The sequence below is a fragment of the Lepisosteus platostomus genome, chromosome 4, assembly GCF_059453375.1.
Source record: "Lepisosteus platostomus isolate fLepPlt1 chromosome 4, fLepPlt1.hap1, whole genome shotgun sequence".
Classification (NCBI taxonomy): Eukaryota; Metazoa; Chordata; class Actinopteri; order Semionotiformes; family Lepisosteidae; genus Lepisosteus; species Lepisosteus platostomus.
In genome coordinates, this window is record NC_142614.1 from 76386064 (window position 1) to 76409557 (window position 23494).

The 23494-nt window shown below is 45.0% G+C and overlaps 2 protein-coding genes across 4 annotated transcripts in view; one reads left to right on the forward strand and one right to left on the reverse strand.

The window, feature by feature from the left end:
* The window catches only part of LOC148673874 (dedicator of cytokinesis protein 2-like), a 260919-nt gene that overhangs the window by 128487 nt on the left and 108938 nt on the right, over window positions 1–23494 (forward strand). The window lies entirely within an intron of this gene.
* The window catches only part of LOC148673875 (uncharacterized), an 88031-nt gene that overhangs the window by 33207 nt on the left and 31330 nt on the right, over window positions 1–23494 (reverse strand). The window contains exons 3-4 of one of the 2 annotated variants that reach the window (XM_088630802.1): window positions 15527–15626; window positions 786–860 (exon numbers count right to left, since the gene is read on the reverse strand). In XM_088630802.1, coding sequence (XP_088486928.1) covers window positions 786–860; window positions 15527–15626 — 175 coding nt within the window. The remainder of the gene's footprint in view (window positions 1–785; window positions 861–15526; window positions 15627–23494) is intronic. The other variant, XM_088630804.1, reaches the window with a different exon arrangement.

Below are 23494 nucleotides of genomic sequence, written 5' to 3' on the forward strand. Positions count from 1 at the left end.
CGGTTAGGAAGCAGTGAGAGTCTGTGTTGCCTGCACACTATTGCCCTTGGTGAGTTTCACTGCTCAGTTTCTCCTGGAACAGACAACACCTTCACTGAATAGCACCACTGTGATGTAGCAGCCAGGATCCCTGTCCAGGGAATAATGAAGCTCAGCTGAGATCCTACTAGATGAATAAATTTTGTAACAACAGGAGTTTGTCCTTTTCCAAATTAGGTAGACTTTGGCCCAGATTAATTCAGAATTTCCAACAACTTGCCAAATGCAAAGCACTCATCCCATGCTTTCTGACAGTATCGTGTGTAATAATCATGCCTCTCCTACCCACTGCTGGATCTAGGGTTTGCAATGTATCACTTGGCCCTCAGAATGTCTTCTGTTTTTACTTCTTAGCCTCCTTTATGAAATGGAAATCACAGACAATATCTATTGTACATACAGTGAATGCGAAACAGATTGGTTGTAGATAGCTTCAACCTGCTCCCCGTCACCAGTGGAGCAGAAATATTCAGGACAAACGGAACACAAATACAGAGCCCTCCCTTATCCCCCCTTGTCACTGTTAACATTCAGATCATATACAGTATAGGCATCATTGAATTAATGAGAGTGACAAAAATGTTATATTTTTAATTTTTTGTTGTATTCTTTTCTTTAATTATTTAACTTCTGGTGATTCATCGAGCATTAACCTTGTCTAATTGGTGCATGCAACCAGAAGCCATGTCGTCTGATGAGCAAGGAATCCTGCAGGTGGCGCAGAAAGGAGTGGGACACAGCCCTACCTGTAGATGATACAGGCACAGTCTCGGCAGGTCCCACAGTTTTCGATGTCCTGTCCTGTCCTGTAGGAGTGTCTCCTGAAACAGACAGACACAGCTTTATCAGACAGAAGACCAGACACAGGAAATGCTGCAGAAGATGGTGGAGTAGCCCATTGAGCTAGGAGCCCTCACTCCCCTGTCACTCTGCCCACTGACGCCCCCAGCCTTCTCCAGAACACACACAATGTGACTAATCACTGCGAGCAGGAGGAACATCGCAGGGCTTTTAACTGCTGCTGCAGGCTATGTGCTCTGGAGAAGGAGGATAACTGAGCATCTTCTGTCCTCTGATCGGAAAGCCCCTGTAGAGCTGCTCATGGGCAGGTAACAGACATCACTGGGACACAGGTGTGGGGCAGCAAAAGTCTTTTTCATATCACACTTTCCAACAATCCTAAAATCCTTACATTTTTACAATCTCGTAATGTGAGGAGCGCTCTGTGTGTCCAGCTCCCTCACTGACACAGTCCCGGGCACCGAGATAACGGGTTTCAGAGACGCAGCTTCTGTAGTTCAGCAGGGTGGCTTTCCACACAGCTCTGCTTGCACTGGAATAGCACTGGAATTAATTCAGTTCAGTTTTTTTGTCATGTGCACAAGTACAATGAAATGCTTATTTGCACATATGCTCCAAAACAAAGACATAAACACAGAACAGCAGCAGCAACAAATTAATAACATATAACTTAAAAAAAGGTCAGACAAGCAGTGTGTGAAGAAAAAAACATCTGTGTGAGCCAGTGGTGGGGGTAGAGTTCAGTCATCTGACAGCTTGTGGGAAGAAACTCTTTAGGAATCTGGAAGTTCGTGCCTTTCTGCTCCTGTAACGCTGACCAGAGAGTAAAATGAGAAACCAGGATGACTGGTATCATTAGTGATACTTCCAGCCTTCCTGAGACAATGGGTTACACTGGACTAGCAGAAAAAGGTCTTTCTCTGGCATGGTGACATGGGTCCACATGGGTTACAAAGCCGTCTCTACTGGGGAAAAGAGTAATACAGGCAGCGGCTGTGCAGTGTGGTGGAGATGTACAGTAGAATGAAAGATGTTCCTCCACAGGTTTCTACTGCTGCAAAGACTGGAACAGCTCAGGAACACAACAGTGATTCAAAAGTAATAAAGCACTTTTCACCAGCACTAGTATTACAGGAACAGGCATTCTTTATTAAGCAGAAGATCTTTCATATCAATGTGATACTGCGTATTTGCATGCCTGAAAGTAGACATGTTTTAATTTAAAAATGAATCCATCATGCTAATTGATTGACATTACTTTCCCACTCTGAAGATAGGCACCTTTTCTAAAACACACCCCTTTGTGCAAGCTCACCCATCCCAATTCAATTACAGTCATCGTCCATCTTCTAACCCCTTAACTCAGTACAGGGTCACGGGGGAGCTGCACCCTAACCCGGCAAGACAGGACACCCCCTGGACAGGACACCAGTCCATCGCGGGGCAGACAGACACACAGACACACACTCACACCAGGGCCAATTCTCCCAGAAGCCAGTTAACCTACCAGCATGTCTTTGGAGTGTGGGAGGAAACCCACACGCAGATGGGGAGAAAATACAGACTCTGAGTAGCTAACACCCCAGGTCTGGAATTGAACCCAGGGCTCCAGACCCGAGAGGCAGCATTGCCAACCATGGCACCATTGTGTCATCATAAAGTCATCCAATTAATTAAAAACAACATTTTAATGCAGAATATTTTCAATGCCTCAGTGATGACCTCTAGTGGCCGTTCTGTAGACATTGCACTCTCTCTCCCTTTTCCATCTCCAGCAGTCTGATCCCCCAGTTTCCCAATTTAATTACCTAGATATTGTCATCTTCATAACTGCTGGTGAGCTGGTCTTCTTTGTTCCCCCTTTTGCTATGTCCTTGACCAAGATATATTAGTTTCCAGGCAAACTGAAATGCTCACTGTGCCAAGGTGGTAATAGTCACCTTGAGAATCCTTGTATCTTGTGAATTCATGTGTTTGTGTACTGTACATGCATCTTGTATTGATGTATTAATGTGGATCATGGGGCCCTGGAACAAGTTACATCGTCATGCTGGTGAAGATATATTGGCTTTTTTACAAGAAAATGCTGGATGAGACAAGCCAACCAGTCTCTGCTCATTTGTAACAGTTCTTATGTTTGTGTGTTCTTGTGTCCACTGTGTGTTTTGCGTGCTGTGTGATGTGTTTGCTTATTCACTGCATGGTTATCACATTTTCTTTCTTAGTCCTAAATGGAAGGAGCCCTTTAAAAAGGAGAGTGGCGTCCCTTGATGAGACCGTCTACTCATGTGCTCTGTGTTCCCGAACTTGAGTTTGCGTATTGATTGCCTACCCTGCAGGAAAACCTTTCGTGTTTGCATTGCGTTGCAGACCTATTTGTCCTTCTTTGCTCTAAAAGACTAAATAAACTGCGTATTTAATTGAGACAGAGTGAGGCAAACAGGAGTGAGACTGCCACTGACTGGTGTGGCTTTGAAATGTAATTTTAAAGTGTACAGGCTGAGTCCAAATCAAGAGTTTCTAATTCAGCAAAGCAGACTCTAGAGCAGGAGAGTGGGACAGCATGGATTTTGCATGAAGCACAGGACAGATTGATCCCAAAAGTGATTAAATTTGAAGCTAAAAACAGCACCCCAAATTGTCTCACTAATCAGTTTGGAAAGAGAGCAGTTTAAAGAATGATGAGGATCCAGGTAATGAAAAGGTGTACAATGTATTGCAAGCATGGCTTAAAACAGATATCAGAAAGGACTAGAGAGAAACAGAGAGGATTATTCCAGTGGAGGCTGAAATAAATAATACAATGGTCTTTCAATACTACAACAGCAAGCAGACTGTCACAGGTAATGTAAAATATACTGTATCTGGGACAAAAATGGTCAACTAGACAATGTGAAGGAAATGGCGGATGTACTTAATGAGTACAGTATTTCACTCAGATGTTCACTAAGGGAGAAGCCAACATCCCCAGGCAGTGGAAGTACAAGGTTCTCTATTAAACAGTTCAGCATGGAAGAGGGAGAAGTGTTTTGGGTACTAGAGGCACTCAATTAATAAATCCCAGGGCCCGATGGTGTTTCACCAGTTGTACTTAAGGAAACATGAGATGTCATTCATATTGTAGGCTGTTACACAGGGTGGGACCCAGGGACTGGAGAATTACTGTACCAATAGGTTCCCATCCACAGGCACTGCGAGACAACTGAAGCAGGTAATGCAGACAATACAGTAGACTCCCATTATACACAAAATATTGTTACGCAAATATGGGGTTGGCGATGCAAAAATAAATGAAAAATCAAATAATGCAACACCCTCAATATGGCTCACAAACCGAAAACAAGTATGAAGGGGAAAGGCAAGTCGAGAAAAGTGCGTGACGTGGCGTTAAAAACTGAGATTTTAACAAGCTAAGGGGTGGGATGATGGTGACCAGTTTGATGCGTATGAATGGCTAGAATGAATCCTTGATTTGTACAATTAGAGACACAGAGAAGGCTGTTCGTTAGAGCTGTGCAACTGCTGTGTCCACTGCAGTTTATTATTATTTAATTTCATTTGATCTGTTCTGTGTACTTGCCAGCACTGTATTTATTTCTGTTTTCATAATGATTTCAACTACGGACATACTCACACTAATAATGATAATAATAAACTTTATTTTATATATAAAGGTGGCTTCTCAAAGCCAAAGAATACACAAGGTAAAACACAATTACAATATACAGAGGAGACCGTGGATGGTGGTACTAAGAAAAGCAGAGGGGTGAAGAATGGAACCAGTTAAGAAAAGGGTTTTGAGTCTGGATTTGAAGGAGTTTAGAGAAAGTGACTCTCTGATATCCTTGGGTAGAGAGTTCCAGAGCTTGGAGGCCTAACAGGAGAAGGCCCTGTCACCCATACAATTTAGACGGGCTTGGGGGACAGTAAGGAGAGCAGAATTAGAAGAGCGAAGGTTACGAGGTGGGGAGTAGGGCGATAATAGTTCAGACAAGTACTGAGGTACCAAGCCATGCAAAGCCTTGTAGGTGAGCATGAGGATTTTAAAGTCTACACAGAATTTGACAGGAAACCAGTGCAAGGACTCCAGGATAGGAGTAATGTGATCATTTGCACTAGACCTGGTCAGGATTCTGGCTGCTGAATTTTGGACATACTGCAGTTTGTTCAAAATAGATTTAGATACCCCAGTGAGTAGAGCATTACAGTAGTCAATTCAAGAGAACACAAATATGTTCTTCAGTTAGGGTTAGGGTTAGGGTTAGAAAAATCAGTTTTTCAGCCACAGTTAGTGATAGCATAGAGCGTAGTCTAGCGATATTTCTGAAGTGAAAGAATGATGTTTTGACAATATGCTGCACACGTGGGTCGAATGTTAAGCCAGAATTGGATATAACCCCAAGGTTTTTCAATTTAGACTGAAGCTCAAGTAGAGAACCATCTACAGATAGGATAACAGTATTGGCTTTACGAAGTTGATGGGGGGTGCCAATAAGCATGACTTCAGTCTTTGTTGCAGTCTTGAGTCATCCAAATTTTTATGTCAGAGATGCAATTAAATAGAATTGAGACAGCCACATCAGTGTGAGGTTTGGTATGGATGTATATTTGAGTATCGTCAGCGTAGAAATGATAGTTCAGGCAATGTGATCTGTACCCATTAAGAGAGACAAAGTGACAGCGATCATTGAGGTAAGACCTGAACCATTTGAGAGCAGTGTCAGAAACAGTGAATGAAATTCAGATGAGATTTTGATGTAATTCATGACTAGGCAACCACCTGACAGATGGCATGCAGCATTGACAAGATCAGGCAGGAAAAACATATGAATTGAAATGCATAATCCATAAATCCATAAATATGAATAGAAATGGGCAGATGCTACTCATGAGAAAGACTTGGGTGTTTCTGTTGACACATGATAAGGCTGGGGCAGGTGACCCTGCTGCTTGAAAGTGCTCTTCCCGTTCTATTGCAGAGGGAAGGACGTGTCCAGCTGTTCACCGTGCCAGGGAGAGCTGCAGTAACTCAGCCTTTAGCTTCTCCAGATTCCAAGCAAGAGCTCAGTTAGCTTTTAGGAGGCAGAGGGAATTCTATATGTTTATTTTTGTTAATGTTTATTTTTCTGAATGACCTGCCATTGTTAACAGTGTTAAAGTCTTATGCAACGGTTGAGTCACTCTGTCTCTGGGATTAAAGCACAACAGAGAGGAATTAACCCAATTTACCTTCTCAGAGACCAAACTCCAAATCCTCATTAGTCATAATGTGCAAAGAAAAAGATCAAAGACATCACTAAAAATACCATCGTAAAACTCACGTATTCCAGCACAAGGAGGACAGCTCAGGAAAGTCTCAATCCCCGTTGTGTGTGTGGGAGCGAGGGAGCTGCTGTGCAGTTCGGAACATTGACTGCTAGTATTATTACTTGCAGAAAAAGACTTGCTAATGATGTTCATAAATGAGGTCTGAATAGTAAGGCCTTTAAAAAACGTAAGTGACACATTCTGTTTTTTCATTTAGTTTCTAATTTTGGCAATTAAGACGCTACAGGGGATAATTAAACATCTTGATTTCAGAGCGCTGTGAGCATCTCGCTAGGACTGTGCTGCAGTTTGTTGTGTCAGAAGTGCCTTTCGGAGGAGCCAGTTCCCTGAGTTTCTGGACAGCTGGAGGCAGAGCTCTGAGTCTCAAACCTGGCAGGGCTGGGTACTGAGCGGTCAACCACACTCACTGGCCACCCTCACTCCACTGCCAGCCCTCTGTCAGTCCTCCTGCTTGGCTGGTCTCTGTATCTGTGCTCTAGTTTTACAGCAGGGCTCATGCATGCTTGCAGTAAAGGCTTGGGAGGCAAAGTAACTGACTAAAATAAAGGCTGGACACGCATAGTTTTGCAATCCTGTATCGATATGTGGAAAACGGTTGTGCTCTTGCTGAAAGAGAGTCTGAGTGTCACATGGGCTGGGAGAGGTCTTCCTTTTGTTGTGCAAGCCCGACCCCCCCTGGGCTGCAGGGCTGTGTCATTAACACCAGGGGCCCCAAAGGACAGGCCGGCTGGCACAGAAAGGATTGCCAAACAGCACAAAATGTGTCCATCTGCTGAACCAAGAATAGACAAGTTCAGAGAAACCTGTCCATCTGTTTTAGCCAGAACTACACAGCTGATGATGAGAAACATTTTGGAAAAATTTCCCCAAGCAGGCTTTAAAAACATGAGCAAATGAAAAGTAAACATGTCTCTGTCACACTCCCAGAATCACAGACTTTGCAGGGAACACAGCTCCTAATCCTCTGATCTGCATCCGTGATTTAGACTCAGAGTCAAAGATCTAGTTAGATTTGCAGATAACAAGCAGGGAGAGGGGCACACAGGCACCAAGACGTGGAACTCACAGAGAGACATGGAATGTGGACTAGGAAGACACTTAGGTAAAGTCCACAAAGGTAGTAAGAACGTCAGCTTTTAGAACTCTTGCACTGAAACCAGGGGCTAAAATCGCTCAGAAGACTTCAGACAATCTGAATGTGTCATCAGCCCACATCTGACATTACTTTACATTACATTAATCTGAAATTACAACACGCAGCTCGCTCAGTTAGAGAGTGTGTCAGCATCTTTGGCACAGCTCTTAGGTGGTTAAAACACAACCTACCTCAGGCCAGCGTTATATTGTTTTTGGTGATTTTAGTTTAATTCAGTATTTGGGCTGGTTAGACCTGGAGTTCCGCAGGGCTCCTCACTGGGACCTCTGCTACGTCAAGTATTAAAAAAACACAGGGTCTGAATTACCATCTCTGAGCATCTGTTTCTTCAGACGGAAGTATTTCCAAGCTAAAGCTGATTCTATGTTTCAGTCCTCCCGTAATGCTCATCTGAGATAAATCATATATATAATATTAAACATTTTTCAACTGTGATTAGATTTAGGGCTTGTCATTTATTTATATACTGTAGTTAAAGCTACACTATAGGTGACTACTGGAGTATCTCTAAGAATGTAGATACAAAGGGTAAAACCTGGCTAGTGACAACACCTCCAGCAATTGTAAAGTTTACCTTTGTTTCCTTTTGTTAATTAAATTCTGGGTAAATGATGAAGTGTCAAAGAACAGTCCAGAAACACACCATTTAAGAGGATGGTGAAGCAAAGCGGAGGAAGACCACAAAAAGCATAGGAGGAGGCGAGAGCTCCTTGACCCAGGTCAACCAGAAAGATCAGGTTGGAGCTCAGTAGAGCTTCCTGTTCTGTGTTTTTAGGGAACTCTGATTTCCTGTGTGAAGAACCCCTTGGTTAAAAATGGCCTCTTCTGGTTAATAGGTGCATTTTTAGAAAAAGGAGATACTGTAGGTTCCCCTTTATTTTGTTGCATCTAAGTTTACACAGAGAAAGAGATTGTACTGCATGTTCTATTCTATTTAGTTTAGAAGGAAGTTTATCTCTTATTTTAGCCTTTGTGATTTGAACTTAGACTTTTGGGATGCCTTATTTGTAAATTTGTACATCGTGTAACTTGTGTGTTGTAGAGTATGTTATTTTGTGTATAGCTTATTGTGTGTATTTTCATTTTTAAGAAAATTAGTTTCACTAAGTGTGCCCGGATTATAACTCTATGCACCAAAACTGTGCCAGAGAACAAAGCTCGGTTATCACTGATAATACCTACACTGTGAGGCTTGAGCAGAAATCATTTTCAAGTTGGGGGTTATTTATCTTAATTATTGATTTATGTGCTTGGCTACTTCCTGGTAATTCTCTATTCTTGTAACCCCCCATTTATTGTAATATTATTGCTTTATTTCCCAGGTATATCAATTGAGACAAGGACTCATTTCCTTTAGACCGTTGTATACAGCAGGGTATTTACTGGAGAAACTATATAAAATAATAAAAAAGTAAAAATTGCAGCATACTGTATTGTTAAGGCTTATTTTTTTCAAGGCTGAATTCGGCACTGTCTGTAGCTGAAAAACTGAAGAATTTGTTTTTGCAGGGTAAGTTTTGTAATTGTCCTCCTTGCAAGTGTCTGTAAACCTACATTTACCAAATTGCTCCTGTTCAGAATCCAGCAGGAATCCTCACTGGTTCATGCTGAAGTGAACACACCACTCCTTGCACTGGCTTCCAGTCCAGTTTCAAGCTGATACTGAAGCCTTCCTCTTGTACATGGCTTGGCTTCTCAGTATCTACAGTATCAGGCATGTTACAGTACAGTATGTGTTTATATCTGTGTCCTGTGATCTTCTGTCAGTGAGTTCACTATGAATTTAAAAAGGCTGATTTGCTAGTTTTATCAGCTGTTACTTCCATGTTTTTTGTATACAGCTGAGTAATTTTAATTTCTTTGTGAAATGCGTTTTTTTTATGTATTGCAATGTGTTTTGAGATAAAAGCTTTTAAAGGGTACTATATAAATTACAGTTTATGATGACAATATTTCCTCCACAAGATGATATGGGGGAGCAATAAAGAAAATTAGAATGTGGGTGTAGAACTAAATGTGTGGAATTTAAATGCAAAGGCGTTATGCTCAAGCAGCACAATGCACTAAGACCTCTTTTATAAGGTCTTGCTCAGTTTTGGTCACCAAAACACAAAAAGGATATTAGAACTTTAGAAAGGTTTCAAAGATGAGCAATTAGAATATGTCCTGGTCTTAGGGGACTGTCTTCATACAGCAGGAGCTTCATCTCTGCTGGATGGAACAGGGAATATCGAAAGGAGATTTGTTTCAAATGTGTAAGATCCTAGTGTAGGATGTGTAGTCAGTGTTAACCCACTGGACAGTTTCACTCTGAGGAATGGAACAAGAACATGGGGTCACCATTGGATACTGAAAGGGAATTCAGCATGAAGAATTTTGTGTGTCTGGAACAGGCTTCCTAGCCAAGAGGCTGAGGCCCAAACTTGCATCTAACAACTTTCTATTTTCATAGCACTTTGTAAAGCACAGTGCATGTGATTATCTAGACTCTTCTAGATTCTAGAGGAATCCACAGTTTGGTCTTGATTGTGCTGTGCTCTGTTCCACCACTGAAGAGGAGCCTATGGTTTCGACTCAGTTGCAGCTCAGCACAATGTCCATTAAAAGTGTGGTTAGAGTGATGTGGGAGAGATATGTGGAACATAATGTGAGATATTGTCCTTTGGCATTTCATCCAATGGTTCTTCATGCAACATTGTACGTCGATACACCAGGTTTGTATTTATCAGGAGATTCTGGAACCTGCCCTGAAGAAATTCTTCTCTGCCTGTTCTGCTGGGCTGTAGAGGGAGTCTGAGCTCTGCATTGAAGAAATATCACGTGCAACAGAGAGGACTGCGCTCAAAACAGTCATCACTCCGAGGAGAAGCAAGTTACATGTGGGAGTGAGAGATGCTGCTGCCATTAACAACCAACTATGTTCTGCGGGAGCAGGTAAGACCAGCAGGCACCAGGGTCCAGGCGAAGAGCTGGAGGAACAGAGGAAAGAGCAACAGACTCCTGGAACCAGGCTGCTTTCCTTTCTCGTGCTCCAGCACCATGCAGCCAGCCTGCTCACAGCAGGACACGTCCCGAGAGGCAAGGGCTGAGTGCTAAACGCTGCAGGTCAGCAGGTCTAGGATGTGCTGAGGTGGAGGAGTCCAGTCTGGCAGCTGGGGCACAGGACACAGCGGCACGAAGAACAGAGCTGGTATGAACAGGAGGTCAGTGGAGCACCAAGGAACTGACTGTGTGTCTGTACTGGGATGCTAGCAGAAGGACAAATACAGTCACTAAAGAAGATGAATGCTATTGCTCCAGCCCTGCTCTCTTAGTCCTCTCTGTCACAAGTGGGACACATGCCGTCTGCAAACAAGTGCCATCTTGGTGCTGATCCTCTGCTAAGGATAGGAGACAGGAGGGGGTCAGTCAGATCTGAATGACAGATCAAAGGCAGATGGATACAGGCTACAGAGACAAGGCTGTAAGGACATCAAAGGAGGAAAGTCCATCTTTGTCTTTCTGGGTGGTGCAGATTGCAAAAAACAAAACCAAATGTGTTTGAAGAATTTTAAAAAAGGCAAAAGAGTGATATGGGGACATCACAGGGTTTCAGATTTCTGATAACATCACACACATCTCTGGAGTGCAAAGACTGATCCTGGCGATAGGAGGTACAGGAGATGTTATCTAGGCGTTGGACTGGAGAATAGCTGATGTAGTGCCCATCCACACATCCATCAAAGGGTGAGAAAACTGAACCAAGTCGTTAAAGACCAATAAGACTGACTCCTAAAACATGTAAGATTATGAAAACAATTATTCGAAGTAAACTAAAGGATCACCTGCATGGAAATTAGATACAGTACTGGGGAATAGTCAGTGTGGTTTTAGATAAGGTAGGTCTTGCCTGACCAGCATGTTGGAGTGTTTTGAACAAACAACAGCAATAGATACAAGCAGAGCACAAGATTCGGTGTAATTAGATTTTGATTTGTTTCGGGACAAAAGGTTGTGAGGATGATGAACAAGCTCAGCTACGATGATCAACAGTCTCCTCTTGTTTATGATGCTTCCTGGGGTCCTGTGCTCAAGGATACACAGATAATATTACAGGAGGATGAATGAAAGGAGACCCTTTGAGTCATTCAAGAATTAGTTCTTCTTTAATAATATTTTTATTTAGGACATCTGCCTCCAGCTGGTACTGTAGTGAAATACTGTATGTTTAAGTAAAAGGCTGCTTAGCAGTATAAAACATATTCTTCATGAAGTCTGTATGTATTGACATGTTGCCTACTTTTCTTCGACAGTATCCTAAGAATTAAACCTGATCATTTATAGTTGTTATCTATCAGAGACCAACTTCCACCACTGTCACTTTGCAGGCGTGTGTTTGAGAGTGAGGACTGCAGGGCCCCAGCCTCTCCCCTGCTATACAAGTGTGTGTCTGAGGGTGGATGCTTCTCTTGCCTGCCTGTGCTGTAGACAGGGCTGCCTGGAAAGGCACAGTGGTGCCCAGACACGTAGACAATCAAATTATCTGCAGCACTAAGGGATTTGAGGTTATTGCCAAATACAAAGCTTTGGTGTCTAGTGATACCAAACACAAACAAAACAATATGTCATCATAAACACATCGCTAATACCTGCAAGACCAGACCTGGTGTGCTGCTCAGCTGCTCACTCACTTTAATAATATAAGACCACTTCTTTTATGAAGAACACACAAAAAAAGCTCCACTATAGAGCTCTAAATTCGCCTTTTATCTCTGAACAGAAGGCTTAATTATATTTGGCTATTGCCTTCTTTAAGCAAGTCAGAAATACACAATAATTGAGCCAAGGCACTCTCTGTCATTATCTCTCGAAATCATTTCAATATCTGTAGCTAATCTCAGAGATGAGAGTGACAGCATGGATCCCTGTACTGCAGTGACTTAGTAATTGGTGCACGGGTAACACCGAGAGCACTGCTCGGTCCGTGTGTCTGTCACTGGGGTGACACCGAGAGCACTGCTCGGTCTGTGTGTCACTGGGGTGACACCGAGAGCACTGCTCGGTCCGTGTGTCTCTGGGGTGACACAGGGAGCACTGCTCGGTCCGTGTGTCTGTCATTGGGGTGACACCGAGAGCACTGCTCGATCCGTGTGTCTCTGGGGTGACACAGGGAGCACTGCTCGGTCCGTGTGTCTCTGGGGTGACACCGAGAGCACTGCTCGGTCCCTGTGTCTGTCACTGGGGTGACACCAAGAGCACTGCTCGGTCCGTGTGTCTCTGGGGTGACACCGAGAGCACTGCTCGGTCCCTGTGTCTGTCACTGGGGTGACACCAAGAGCACTGCTCGGTCCGTGTGTCTCTGGGGTGACACCGAGAGCACTGCTCGGTCCCTGTGTCTGTCACTGGGGTGACACCAAGAGCACTGCTCGGTCCGTGTGTCTCTGGGGTGAGTAAGTATGGAGGGACCGGCTGCCTCTGTGAGTCAGTGTGGAGGGACAGGCTGCCTCTGTGAGTAAGTGCGGAGGGACCGGCTGCCTCTGTGAGTCAGTGTGGAGGGACAGGCTGCCTCTGTGAGTCAGTGCGGAGGGACAGGCTGCCTCTGAGAGTCATCACTGTGGGTCCGGCTGCTGTGACCGGCTCCTTTTCTTTGCGGAGATCTCTGCTACATGAAGCAGCTGTGCTCTCGGGTAGGCAGAGGTCACAGACTGGCACGACAACACCAGTCAGCGCTGTGCTCTTGTGTTTTGACAGAGGGTTCGAGAGTTGTTTCTGTGCTTCCAGGCATGATTAGGGGGTTTACAAAGCAGGTGCTGCACCTCCTGCAGAGAGCGGGGTGGTGATCAATCACGCTTAAGGAGAGAAGCTGACAAAAAGCGCTGAATTCATCGTGCTGCTCGCCGCTACCTGTGCTTTAATTCAGAAAGGCAGATCAGCTCCCAGTGCCAGTTCCACTGTGCAGCACTCAGCAGAAAGAGTTAACCCTTTCAGTGCTCCGCACACCAAGAGCCGCTGCACAGTGAGCAACTGCAGGATCCGCTTGCTGGTCAGAGCAAGGTTTGTGTGTGTGTAGTGCCTGCAGTGTGTGTAGTGTCTGCAGTGTGTATATAGTGCCTGCAGTGTCTGTAGTGTCGACGGTGTGTGTAGTGTCTGCAGTATGTGTATAGTGCCTGCAGTGTGTGTGTAGTGCCTGCAGTGTGTGTAGTGTCTGCAGTGCGTATATAGTGCCTGCAGTGTCTGTAGTGTCGACGGTGTGTGTAGTGCCTGCAGTGTGTGTGTAGTGCCTGCAGTGTGTGTGTATAGTGCCTGCAGTGTGTGTAGTGTCTGCAGTATGTGTATAGTGCCTGCAGTGTGTGTAGTGTCTGCAGTATGTGTATAGTGCCTGCAGTGTGTGTAGTGTCGATGGTGTGTATAGTGCCTGCAGTGTGTGTAGTGTCGATGGTGTGTATAGTGCCTGCAGTGTTTGTAGTGTCTGCAGTGTGTATATAGTGCCTGCAGTGTTTGTAGTGCCTGCGGTGTGTGTAGTGTCTGCAGTGTGTATATAGTGCCTGCAGTGTCTGTAGTGTCGACGGTGTGTGTAGTGCCTGCAGTGTGTGTGTAGTGCCTGCAGTGTGTGTGTATAGTGCCTGCAGTGTGTGTAGTGTCTGCGGTGTGTATATATTGCCTGCAGTGTGTGTAGTGCATGCAGTGTGTCTGTGTGTAGTACCTACAGGGCCTGTCTGTGTGTAGTGCCAGCAGTGTGCTTGTATGTATGTGCAAGTATTGTGCCATTATGTGTGGTGTTATCAGTTTGAGCACTGTGTGTGATATCTGCAGTGTTGTGTCTGCAGTGTGTGTGTGCTTGGTCTCTGAAATTTGTGTGGTTTTCACAGTGTGTGATCTTGATTTCTGCGGTGTGTGTGATTTTCACTGTGTGTGTGTTTGGTCTGTGTAGTGTGTGTGTTTTTCACAGAGTGTCTGCTTGGTTTCTGCAGTGTGTAGTCCTAGTCAGTGTGCTTCTGTGTGTCCTCTCCTCTGTTCCACCCTGGCACCCAGGAGCCCTGCCTGCTTCTTTTCCTGTGATGGATCACACAGTTTGTGAAATAGATCGTTAAGCCACAGCCTTGTGCACTGATGAGCTGACCTTAGTTAGCACAGACAGTAATGACAGCACTCTGTGCCAGCGCTGAAAGTCTGGACTCTATAAACCTTCAGCTGCTCCTTTGGAGGCAAAGGCCTTAATTATTTAAAAAATTTCTTTCATTTGAATTTCCTCATTCCATTTCATAGATGTTCAATTTCCTTGCTCTCCCTGTAGCCTCCTTATCGCAGCTCTGCACACCTCTTTATGCCAGGCTGGGCACCATGTGGACGACTGGTGTGGCTGACAGCAGAATAGAGACTCTCTGGCATTTCGATATTTTGCTCAGAACACCTACAAATCCATTTTGTGCATGATAGACAATTAACCAGTGAAATGGGCTTTGGAAAGAGAGACGGGAGTGGGGGAGAGTGGCTCCATGGCTCTCATGTCTGGGGCTGGAGACAGGTGGATTGCAATGTGTCTGTGCAAATACACTGATCTGCTTTGGAGGATCTGGAACCAAGGACATGACTTTGCACTGTTCTGTGCCTATTTCACGCTGCTCACTTCCGGATTCTCAGGAAACAGTTCTGATCCCCCAGCCAGTGCTTTGATTTCTGTGTGTGTCTGTGTTGTAAGAGAATGAATGGCTCATTTTCATAAAGTGCCTTTCAGTCACGGCAGAAAAATAAGTGCTCAGAGTATTTTCACTGCTTTTTGCTCTACAGCAACATGTTCAGCACATTTTCTGAAGTTTCTAGAGGTCATGACGAAAAGTAGAAGGGACCAGTGACAAGCTACTGTAGGTAACATTAATGAGATGAGCTGAGATACTGGGCGTTAATATTTAAAGGTCTCCCAGTGCACAAGGAGCATGCTGGGTGACATTGCTGTCCTTGAGTGTTCACATCGCCCTGTGCTGGGATGATGTCTGACAGGTTTGGCATTCTCCGGAGCTGTGCAGCTCCACGGCTGCTTGAATTACACGGAGCCCCGTGATTCTCCAATAAAAACTGAATGGCAGTCCTCAAAAAGCACGGACGGAATATGCAGAGCGGTGTCATTTCTGTGGCACACTGCTTGCCGTTTGCTCCTGTCACTCCAGCTATTTAAGAAGACGTGTGCAGAGCCGTCAGTCCTGCGCCCCTCGAGCGAGAGCTCACCCTGCCTGTTTCCACGTAGGGTGACTGCTGTCGGAGGAAGCAGGCTGGCCCCATCGTCTCCAGCAGCAGCGGCAGTGACATCCTGATCAGCACCAGCTGCCTGCCAGGGTAAACAGATTTCTGCCTTTAACAGAGGGCAGGGAAGCCAGCAGCTCTCTCCCAGTGTGGACATGACAGTGTCCCTGGCAGCGTCTGCCAGCCCTAATAGCTCAGTCTGCTGGGGATGCTCTCTCACTCTCAGCCTGATGTGAGCTCTGAGCTCCACACAGCTCCACGGCACAGAGGAATTAAATTAGCTAACGCGCATGCAGTTTACTAAAATAACAATTCCAACTAATGCGATTACCACCCAGTTATTGTGTTGTTTACTCTCATTAATACGAGCGCCAATGCACAACGAAAATGCGACAGTGTCAGTTTTACTTCAATAGTTCATTGGACACACAGTAATAACAATGTTCGCATTTACATTTTGAATAGTTAGCAGGTATGCTTGTTGACTGCTTGAGTAGTTTTGTTCCCGTGACAACAAAATACTGAGCTAACGTCATGTAGTTTCATAAAATTGCCAAGTGCTCTGTATTTGGCATTTGAGTTGAGTTCAAATTTCCATAATGCGTTTATTAAGAGTCTGTAAAAACAGTCATTCAGAAAGACACAGCACACACAAGATGTGGCCATCCCCTGGTGGAGTAATGGAGATTACCTGGTTGCTATTGTCACATCTGAAGGCAATCTGTAACTGGATAAGATGATCTACTTCAATAATTACCAAACTAGTGCAGAGAATCCAGCTAATAAGCCTTGTGCAAAAGAAATCCCATCTTGGAAGGCAGAGTGAACTTCATGAACAAATTTGGAGGACATTTAGGGTCTAGCTGATGGCCGAGAGGAGAACCTGCCCTGCTCTGTGGGCAGAGGGGTGGAGTGGCGGTGCTCCCCAGGCCGACCAGAGAGAAGGCAGCGTGTGTGTGGACAAGTCATGCTGCTGTCCTGTTGCTCAAGCCAGTCGGGGGGTGGGAGAAGTCTGAAGATGGGTGGGGACCTCCACTGATACAGAGAAGAAGTTGGTACAATCTAAGGACACTCTTACTGCTAATCAGAGTACCATGGTTTCTGTCATTGTTTATTTCGTGAATTGACGTTATAAATCTCAAGGGAGACACATGGGAAGTAGACTTGGAAAGAGAAAAGGCGAACTGTCAGTGAACCAGGTAATTCAGTTACAGTTACCCTGACCTCAGAGCCTGGAGTAGTAATAACCCACTGGAGGCAGGAACTGCTGCAGCAGGCAGTGGTTATGCTGTACGAATCACAGAAACATGGATCACAGGGAGGGATGGTGACCAACACAACAGAAGTGGACCTGTAAAATGTTCACAGATTATTAAAATAAATTATATAGACTGTAAGTTGAAATATTTCCAATTATCTGCAGATGAGCACACTGGTGTTCAACTCCATACTGTATATTGCCACTTAGTGCTACACCAGGGTTGATGAGAAACACTTCAGAGAAGTCAGGAAATGATACATTTCTCCGTCCGTTCATTTACAATGTCTGTAGGGACTTCAAATTAGCAATAGAAGACTCTTCACAAGTGCTGCATTGTTGCCTAATTAGACAGTAAAAGGCATCAGATGAAATTATTTTCCTCAAACCAGCAGCCAGTGACTTCAGCCTGCAAGAGCATCACCTGAGGTTAGACTGTGTCTTCAGAAAGTTTAATTACAAACAGCTGCATCTCCCTGGCCCTCACAGCAGCCACCCTGCCTGTCACTCAGTCTGCTAATCAATCCATTAATTAGTCAACTAATCAGCATTTCAGTCAGTCACAAACCCTCTCAGTGTTTCAGTCTGTTACGCAGTCTCTCAGGATTCAATCTACATGTTTAGATTCTCAGGGTGGGAGTGTTGGGCTACAGTGTGTTCAGTTCTCAGTGTCAGAGTGCTCAGGACTTCAGTTTACAGGAGAGAGTCTGCTGCATTGGTCTGTGCAAATTTCAGCTCTGTACTAGAGCACACCTGAGAAGATGGTAAGATATTGGCTCTGAACAGGTAAAATGAAGACATACGTAGTTAGTAGAGAGAGACAAGGCTATGGTGATTTACAGATTAGATTGTACCTGGGGAGCCACACCCTTACTCCACATGGAGACAACTGCCTTCCATGCATTACCATTAGCTGCAACAATACAGGAAAATATGTATCTCCTGTGTTGTCTGCTGCAGATTCACTGTATTTGCACTGGAGTCTGTATGCTGTAAGTCACTCTGTGTTGCTGTGCTGTGAGAGACTGTCCCTTAAAGGCACAGTGGTTTTATCTGCAGAACCCAGTCATTCCCAGTGCAATCTGGGCCCAGCCTGTTCAGGACACTGACTGTTCAGGACTATTCAGGACACTGACTGTTCAGACTGTTCAGGACAATAACTGTTCAGGACTGTTCAGGACACTGTTCAGGACACTGAATTGGAAAGCTGTGGTTTACAACCTAAACAATGCAGAGAGAGATTCGGGTCAAGTGCAAAAGAAGAAGGCCAGGCTGAAACAGATGCGGAGCTTGTAGTTAACCTTGGGGTACTAGCCCTGTGGAGGTCTAGGACACTCAACAACCTGCAGCTGGTAAAACCCACACTGCTCTGCAATGGGAGTCTGTGTCCTAGCTCTGCAAGAGGCTAGTGAGTGTGCAGACTTTTACCTTACAATCAAAACAAAACAAATCAATCTTTAGAACTGAGTACAGCAACTTTTCAAACAGAAGGTGTTAATTAAGTCAAACCAAAGACTGTTTCATGACAGACACTAAATGGATTGCCAGTTATGAGGATTTAAATGAAAAACAGGAAATACTTAACATGACAAGTAACAGAGGTGTGGAAGAAACTTCCTAACCTCATTATTATAGAAGGAGAAGACACTTCTGGGTTACACAATGTGAGAAGTGGTGATTTATTGCTCAAGTCCCTGTTCTTATACACCTAGACCAGGGCTTTGGTACCATGTTAATGGCATTTGTTGATGCTACAAAGCTGCTGGGAATAGCCAACACTCCATATATCCAAGACAGCAGCGCAGGGCAACACAATCAACATGTTTAGATATATTTTGACCTATAGATATGTATCGTGAAATTTCATCACTAGTAATTTAAATGTTTTACAGACAAAAAAACAAAGGCATAGTCATACCACAGGTGGAACAGAATTAGAAGCTCGGTGAGCTTTGAGCTCCCAGGCAGAAGACAGGTGGACAGACCTAAGAGTGTGTAGAACTAGGTCCAGAGAGACAGTGCTGGAATTGCTCAGTGTCCTCGCTGGAACTCATCTGGGACACCCGAATCATTTCGTAATCGAATCATAAGTGAGGTGGAGTGCTGTGTTTATTTCTCATGAGTTTAGGTGAACAGGACACTAGGCTGCATGTTTACATAGCTTGACACATGTTATAGACTAGTCCTAGAAATTCAGTGGGACCCCTTGCGGGCACCTAGCAGAGATGGGATCATTCAGAACTGGTCCTGAAGTACAGGAAGTCACAACCGGCCTCCTGCGTTACACTTCCTGTTTTTACGCCTGTCCCCAGCTGTTCCTCTTACCCGAGAGCGCGGAGAAAGTCTGGACAGGCCCTGGGCAGGGGAGACGTGAGCCTTTTTTCTGATCAGCTGATAATCCATATTGATCAGCTCACCTACAGTGACGGGGCCATACAGTCTGATCTAATGCTGCAGCACAGTACAGGGACTCAGGCTGATCCGGAGAGCAAATCCGTCAAATTCGGCTTAAATGGCAGAAGTTATGTTGTAAATATCCATGTAGTGATTTAAGAAGGCAGGCACGCCGTTGCTGCAGTTCAGATGAGAATGAATTTACCATAACCTCACGTTTGTATTGTGACCCATCCTGCTCATTTCAAGAGATGTAGTTTACTTCGGCTCGAGGGGCGGGGGAGGCAGGTATGAATTGACTGGCACAGCAGACACACTGGTGCTGTGGCAGAAACGCGGTCGTGCTGTCGGCAGCCCGGTTACAGCCGGTTACAGCTACGGCCTATCCCTGGGGTGTTATCGACTCTGCGGCTCTCAGCGGTCAGGCCTGCAGCTCGCTCTGCCATCTCTGACACGGGCATGTAGACTCCTAGATTTACAATTAAATTGCTGGTATATTTGATTTTATGCTTGTCTTGCGTAATTTTTATGAATGTGTGCAGTTTGTAAAGTCTGCTGAGGCTTATTTCCATTCCTGTGGTAGGACACTGATTACAGCAAAGTAGCACAGAATTTCCCATCAGGCCTGTGTACCCCACATCAGTACAAACACACCTGTGTACCCCACATCAGTACAAACACACCAGGCCTGTGTACCCCACATCAGTACAAGCACAAGTGGGCACTGCTGAGGGACCTGAGGGAGGGCAGGAGCTGGGTCTTTGTCATCAGAAGTGACTGATTTTAGTGTTTCTTGCTATTTCATGTTACAGCGTAATGAGACAAAGACTAGAGAAGAATGCCAGTCTGACAGACTTCACTCAGGCATCACAGGTGGGGCTCCACTAAAGACTCCGAAGCATTGTACAAAAATCAGCAGACACCAGGAATCAGAAAGACCATAGGAAGAGCACATAGCCCAGTGCGGTCTGCTGTAATACTGTTACATCAACCACACTGCGCACAGCAGTTCTCAAATAAACTGAGGATGGAATCAAAACTGTTGTGATATTTGTCAATCACAGCTACAGCCTTCCAAGATAAACACAGATGGAGACCTTTCTCTCTAGACAGCATTTTCTGGGTATAACTGAACATTTCATCTCCACGTGTCCTGATTTAATATGAATCCTACATGCAAAGGACAGCTCAGGTGTCTTCCCTCACCATCTGAATATCGCATCACTGCAGCCCGAACTCATGTCTGGGCACTCAGCTTGGGGATATGGGCTCAGGCTTAGCTCTACACTGGGAGTGGGGGGTGTTGGAGCTACAGTACCGTAAGAGTGCAACAAGAAGACAGCTCACTGTATAATACTGTACAGGTACAGTATGTCCAATATAGCAACCCATCTACTACCCCTGTATCTCCTACAATTGTCTGGGATATTAGACCAGGATATTGGGATATTAGTTTGCCACTTTCAAATGTTTGTACTAGGCTCCTTAGTCTGGAGCCAGTCAGACCACACGGCTGATTACTTTCTGGGGAGCACTTCAGAGACCCGTCAGACAGCAGAAAGGAGTCTGCTGGAAAACCTTCTGCAGCTGCAGCTGACGAATGTTTGTGCAGCCCAGACTGGAGGCTCAGATAGTCGTCTGAAAACAGCCGAGCTGAAGAAAGCTCTCCCTTCCGGTAACCAGGAAAATCCGAAAGACAATCCAAAAGGCAGGAGCAAAGATTTGGTACCAGGAGATCAATCAAAAGGTTTAGAAACATGCCCAAGAGAATTCTGCAGGAGGCTTCTCAATAGTGAGCATGGGTTGGTACAGGTATGTGAGGGAACTTTAAATACTGAAGGAAAAGGGATGTGGTTGGATAATTTGTCTGGGAGTGAGAATTTGAGGAATCTGGTGCATGTGGGAATGTGATGGGTTCAATTAGGAATGAGATTGTGAAACATTGGGAATGCAAGGGCGTTTGCGAGGGAGAGTGTGGGGCGTGACACACACCAGGTATAATTGTGATGTAACCAGTGATACTGTGAAACTTCCTTGATCTCATCCACACCTCTCAGGTGATACTGACTGGACCAGTTCCTTGAGCATAGCTGCAGGGCCCACAATACAGCAGAAACAATGAAAGCACCAGAACCGGCTAGTCCACTGTGCCTCTCTGTGCAGCACGTTTGATGTTGCACTACAGCGTGCTGCTGAGTAGCCCTCTCTTTCCATTTGCACTTGTGCTGCTCTTTCTGTCTCTCTGCCTTCCTCTCTCGCTGCACATTTAAGTGAAGCTCCTGTGTTCCTTGGCGGAGCCAGAACTGCACATTAACTAGAAGAGGTGCATGAATCACCGCTCTAATGACGTGTTATTAAAGGAGTGCAGTCTTTCTCCAGCAACTGGAGCACATAGGTGGAAACACAAAGGGGGAGAGGGAGGGAGCACCTGGAGGTAAAAACCTGAGATCAGCAGAAAAGAGAATAAACGACTGGAGGAGATAATTAAAAAAGCAAAGCTGCATCCCTGGAACCAGAACAAATAGGAGGTTGTTACTACATAGAGAAACACATGGGATAGCAGTGTAGGGAGGGGGCAGAGGGGGGACTGTGGGGAAACGGGGAACACTGATGGAGTAGACTTAATGTCCAACGATGCTGATGAGGGTCTAAGAGCACAGAGATAGGAAGGGAGAGAGGAGGAATAGCAGATGGGTTTTTTCATACAGTATGTAGCGTAAAAGACCTAAACTGATGAAGAAGATGATGATATTAATGCTGATTATTTTTGTTTTTTCCACCTAACTATGCTTCTTTAATATCTGCCTCTCGTTTGTACCCTTTCTTATGTTCTCCTTCACGTCATTCTTCGAGGAAGTGTGAGAAAAGGGCAGTGCGGAGAGCTGTAGCGCTCTCAGGCACACTGCTGGGCTTTCCATTGTCTGCTCAGCCACCCAGAAACTAGGAGAGGATTCTCTGCTGTCTCCACAATCCAGGATCGTTAGGAATGTGACCCAGGATGTGCCATGCAGGACCATCAACAGCGAAAGCCTCTTCGAGCCTTTTCGTCAGAGTCTGAGCGACCCTAAGTGCATTTAACACAGGGGCTGCACTACTCCTGCCACACATCAGCGGAGCTGATCTCTCCAGTTGCCTCTCCAGCTGTCTTGGCCCTGCCTGTAGGAACGTTTGTTTTCCACCTCACTACAAGCACAACCTGAAATGCTTTAAATTCTTAAGAAGAATTCCACAAGCCCTTGAATTTGTTCTCCAGAACATTCCTCAGCTTTATTTCTTCTGGTGTATTAGAGTGCACAACCCTGCATGATGCTCGACCGTCTTAATCACTGTTGGGAGGTCATCTGGGATGGGAGGCAGTGGAATTGAACAATAGGATGACCTGGGATGTTTGTCTCTCCTCTGAATGGCATCATTCAATCAGGTGTCTGATTTCACAGGAAACTCTGTCTCACTGGTGTGTCCGGGGTCACCTCACATCATTAGCCCCCCAAAAAAACACCAGGATTCAGGTTGAACTTTCTGTCCAAACCTTTGGATAATCAAGCCTTCAATTCCTTCTCGTTTGTCCAGGAGATCTTTTTTGCCTTTTTAACAGGCCAGTTTCTCTCCGCTACAGCACCACATTAATTGTTTGTTTATTTCTTTTTAATCAGTTTAGTCTAATGCAATCTAGCATGCTGGTGTTAATTGCCAGCTGTTGGGCTCTTCTGGGACATGAAGGATATTTCAGTGAAGCAGCACACTTACAGTCAGACTTCAGTAGACACCACTAATATCACAGGGGCCCAAGGCACTGCTTCAGAGCTCTGAGGTGCTCATATCCAGTCGCTGCCATCGTAGAGATTAATCAAGCAATTATCACAAACGGCCTCTCTGCCCCCTTTCGGCAGTTAATGTCAGGGTTTGGGTAAAAGTTTATGATAACACAATAAGACCATTTATCATGGCTCTGTTCTATCTTCAACTGCAATCTTAATTGCTGGTAATTCTCCTGCCCCGGCCTCTGCAAAAGGATTCAAGGCTGCAGTGTAGACCAGCAGATCCACAGCTGTCTGGAACTGAAACGTTCAAGATGTGGAGGTGCGATAATCCTTGCTAGGAGAAGAAAGTTTGCAAGTGAGAGGCAGACATGTTCTGCTTATGTAATTTGCAGCAACCTGTTGACCCCAGAACAATACCAAGCTGGTTTGAAACAATCCTGTACAAGCAGGTACTGTACCTCATCAAAGTAATACAATTTAGTCCAAAGTCTCAGAGCTCTTTGTGCGAAGGGGCCCACTTTACTTGCTTTCTGTCCTTAA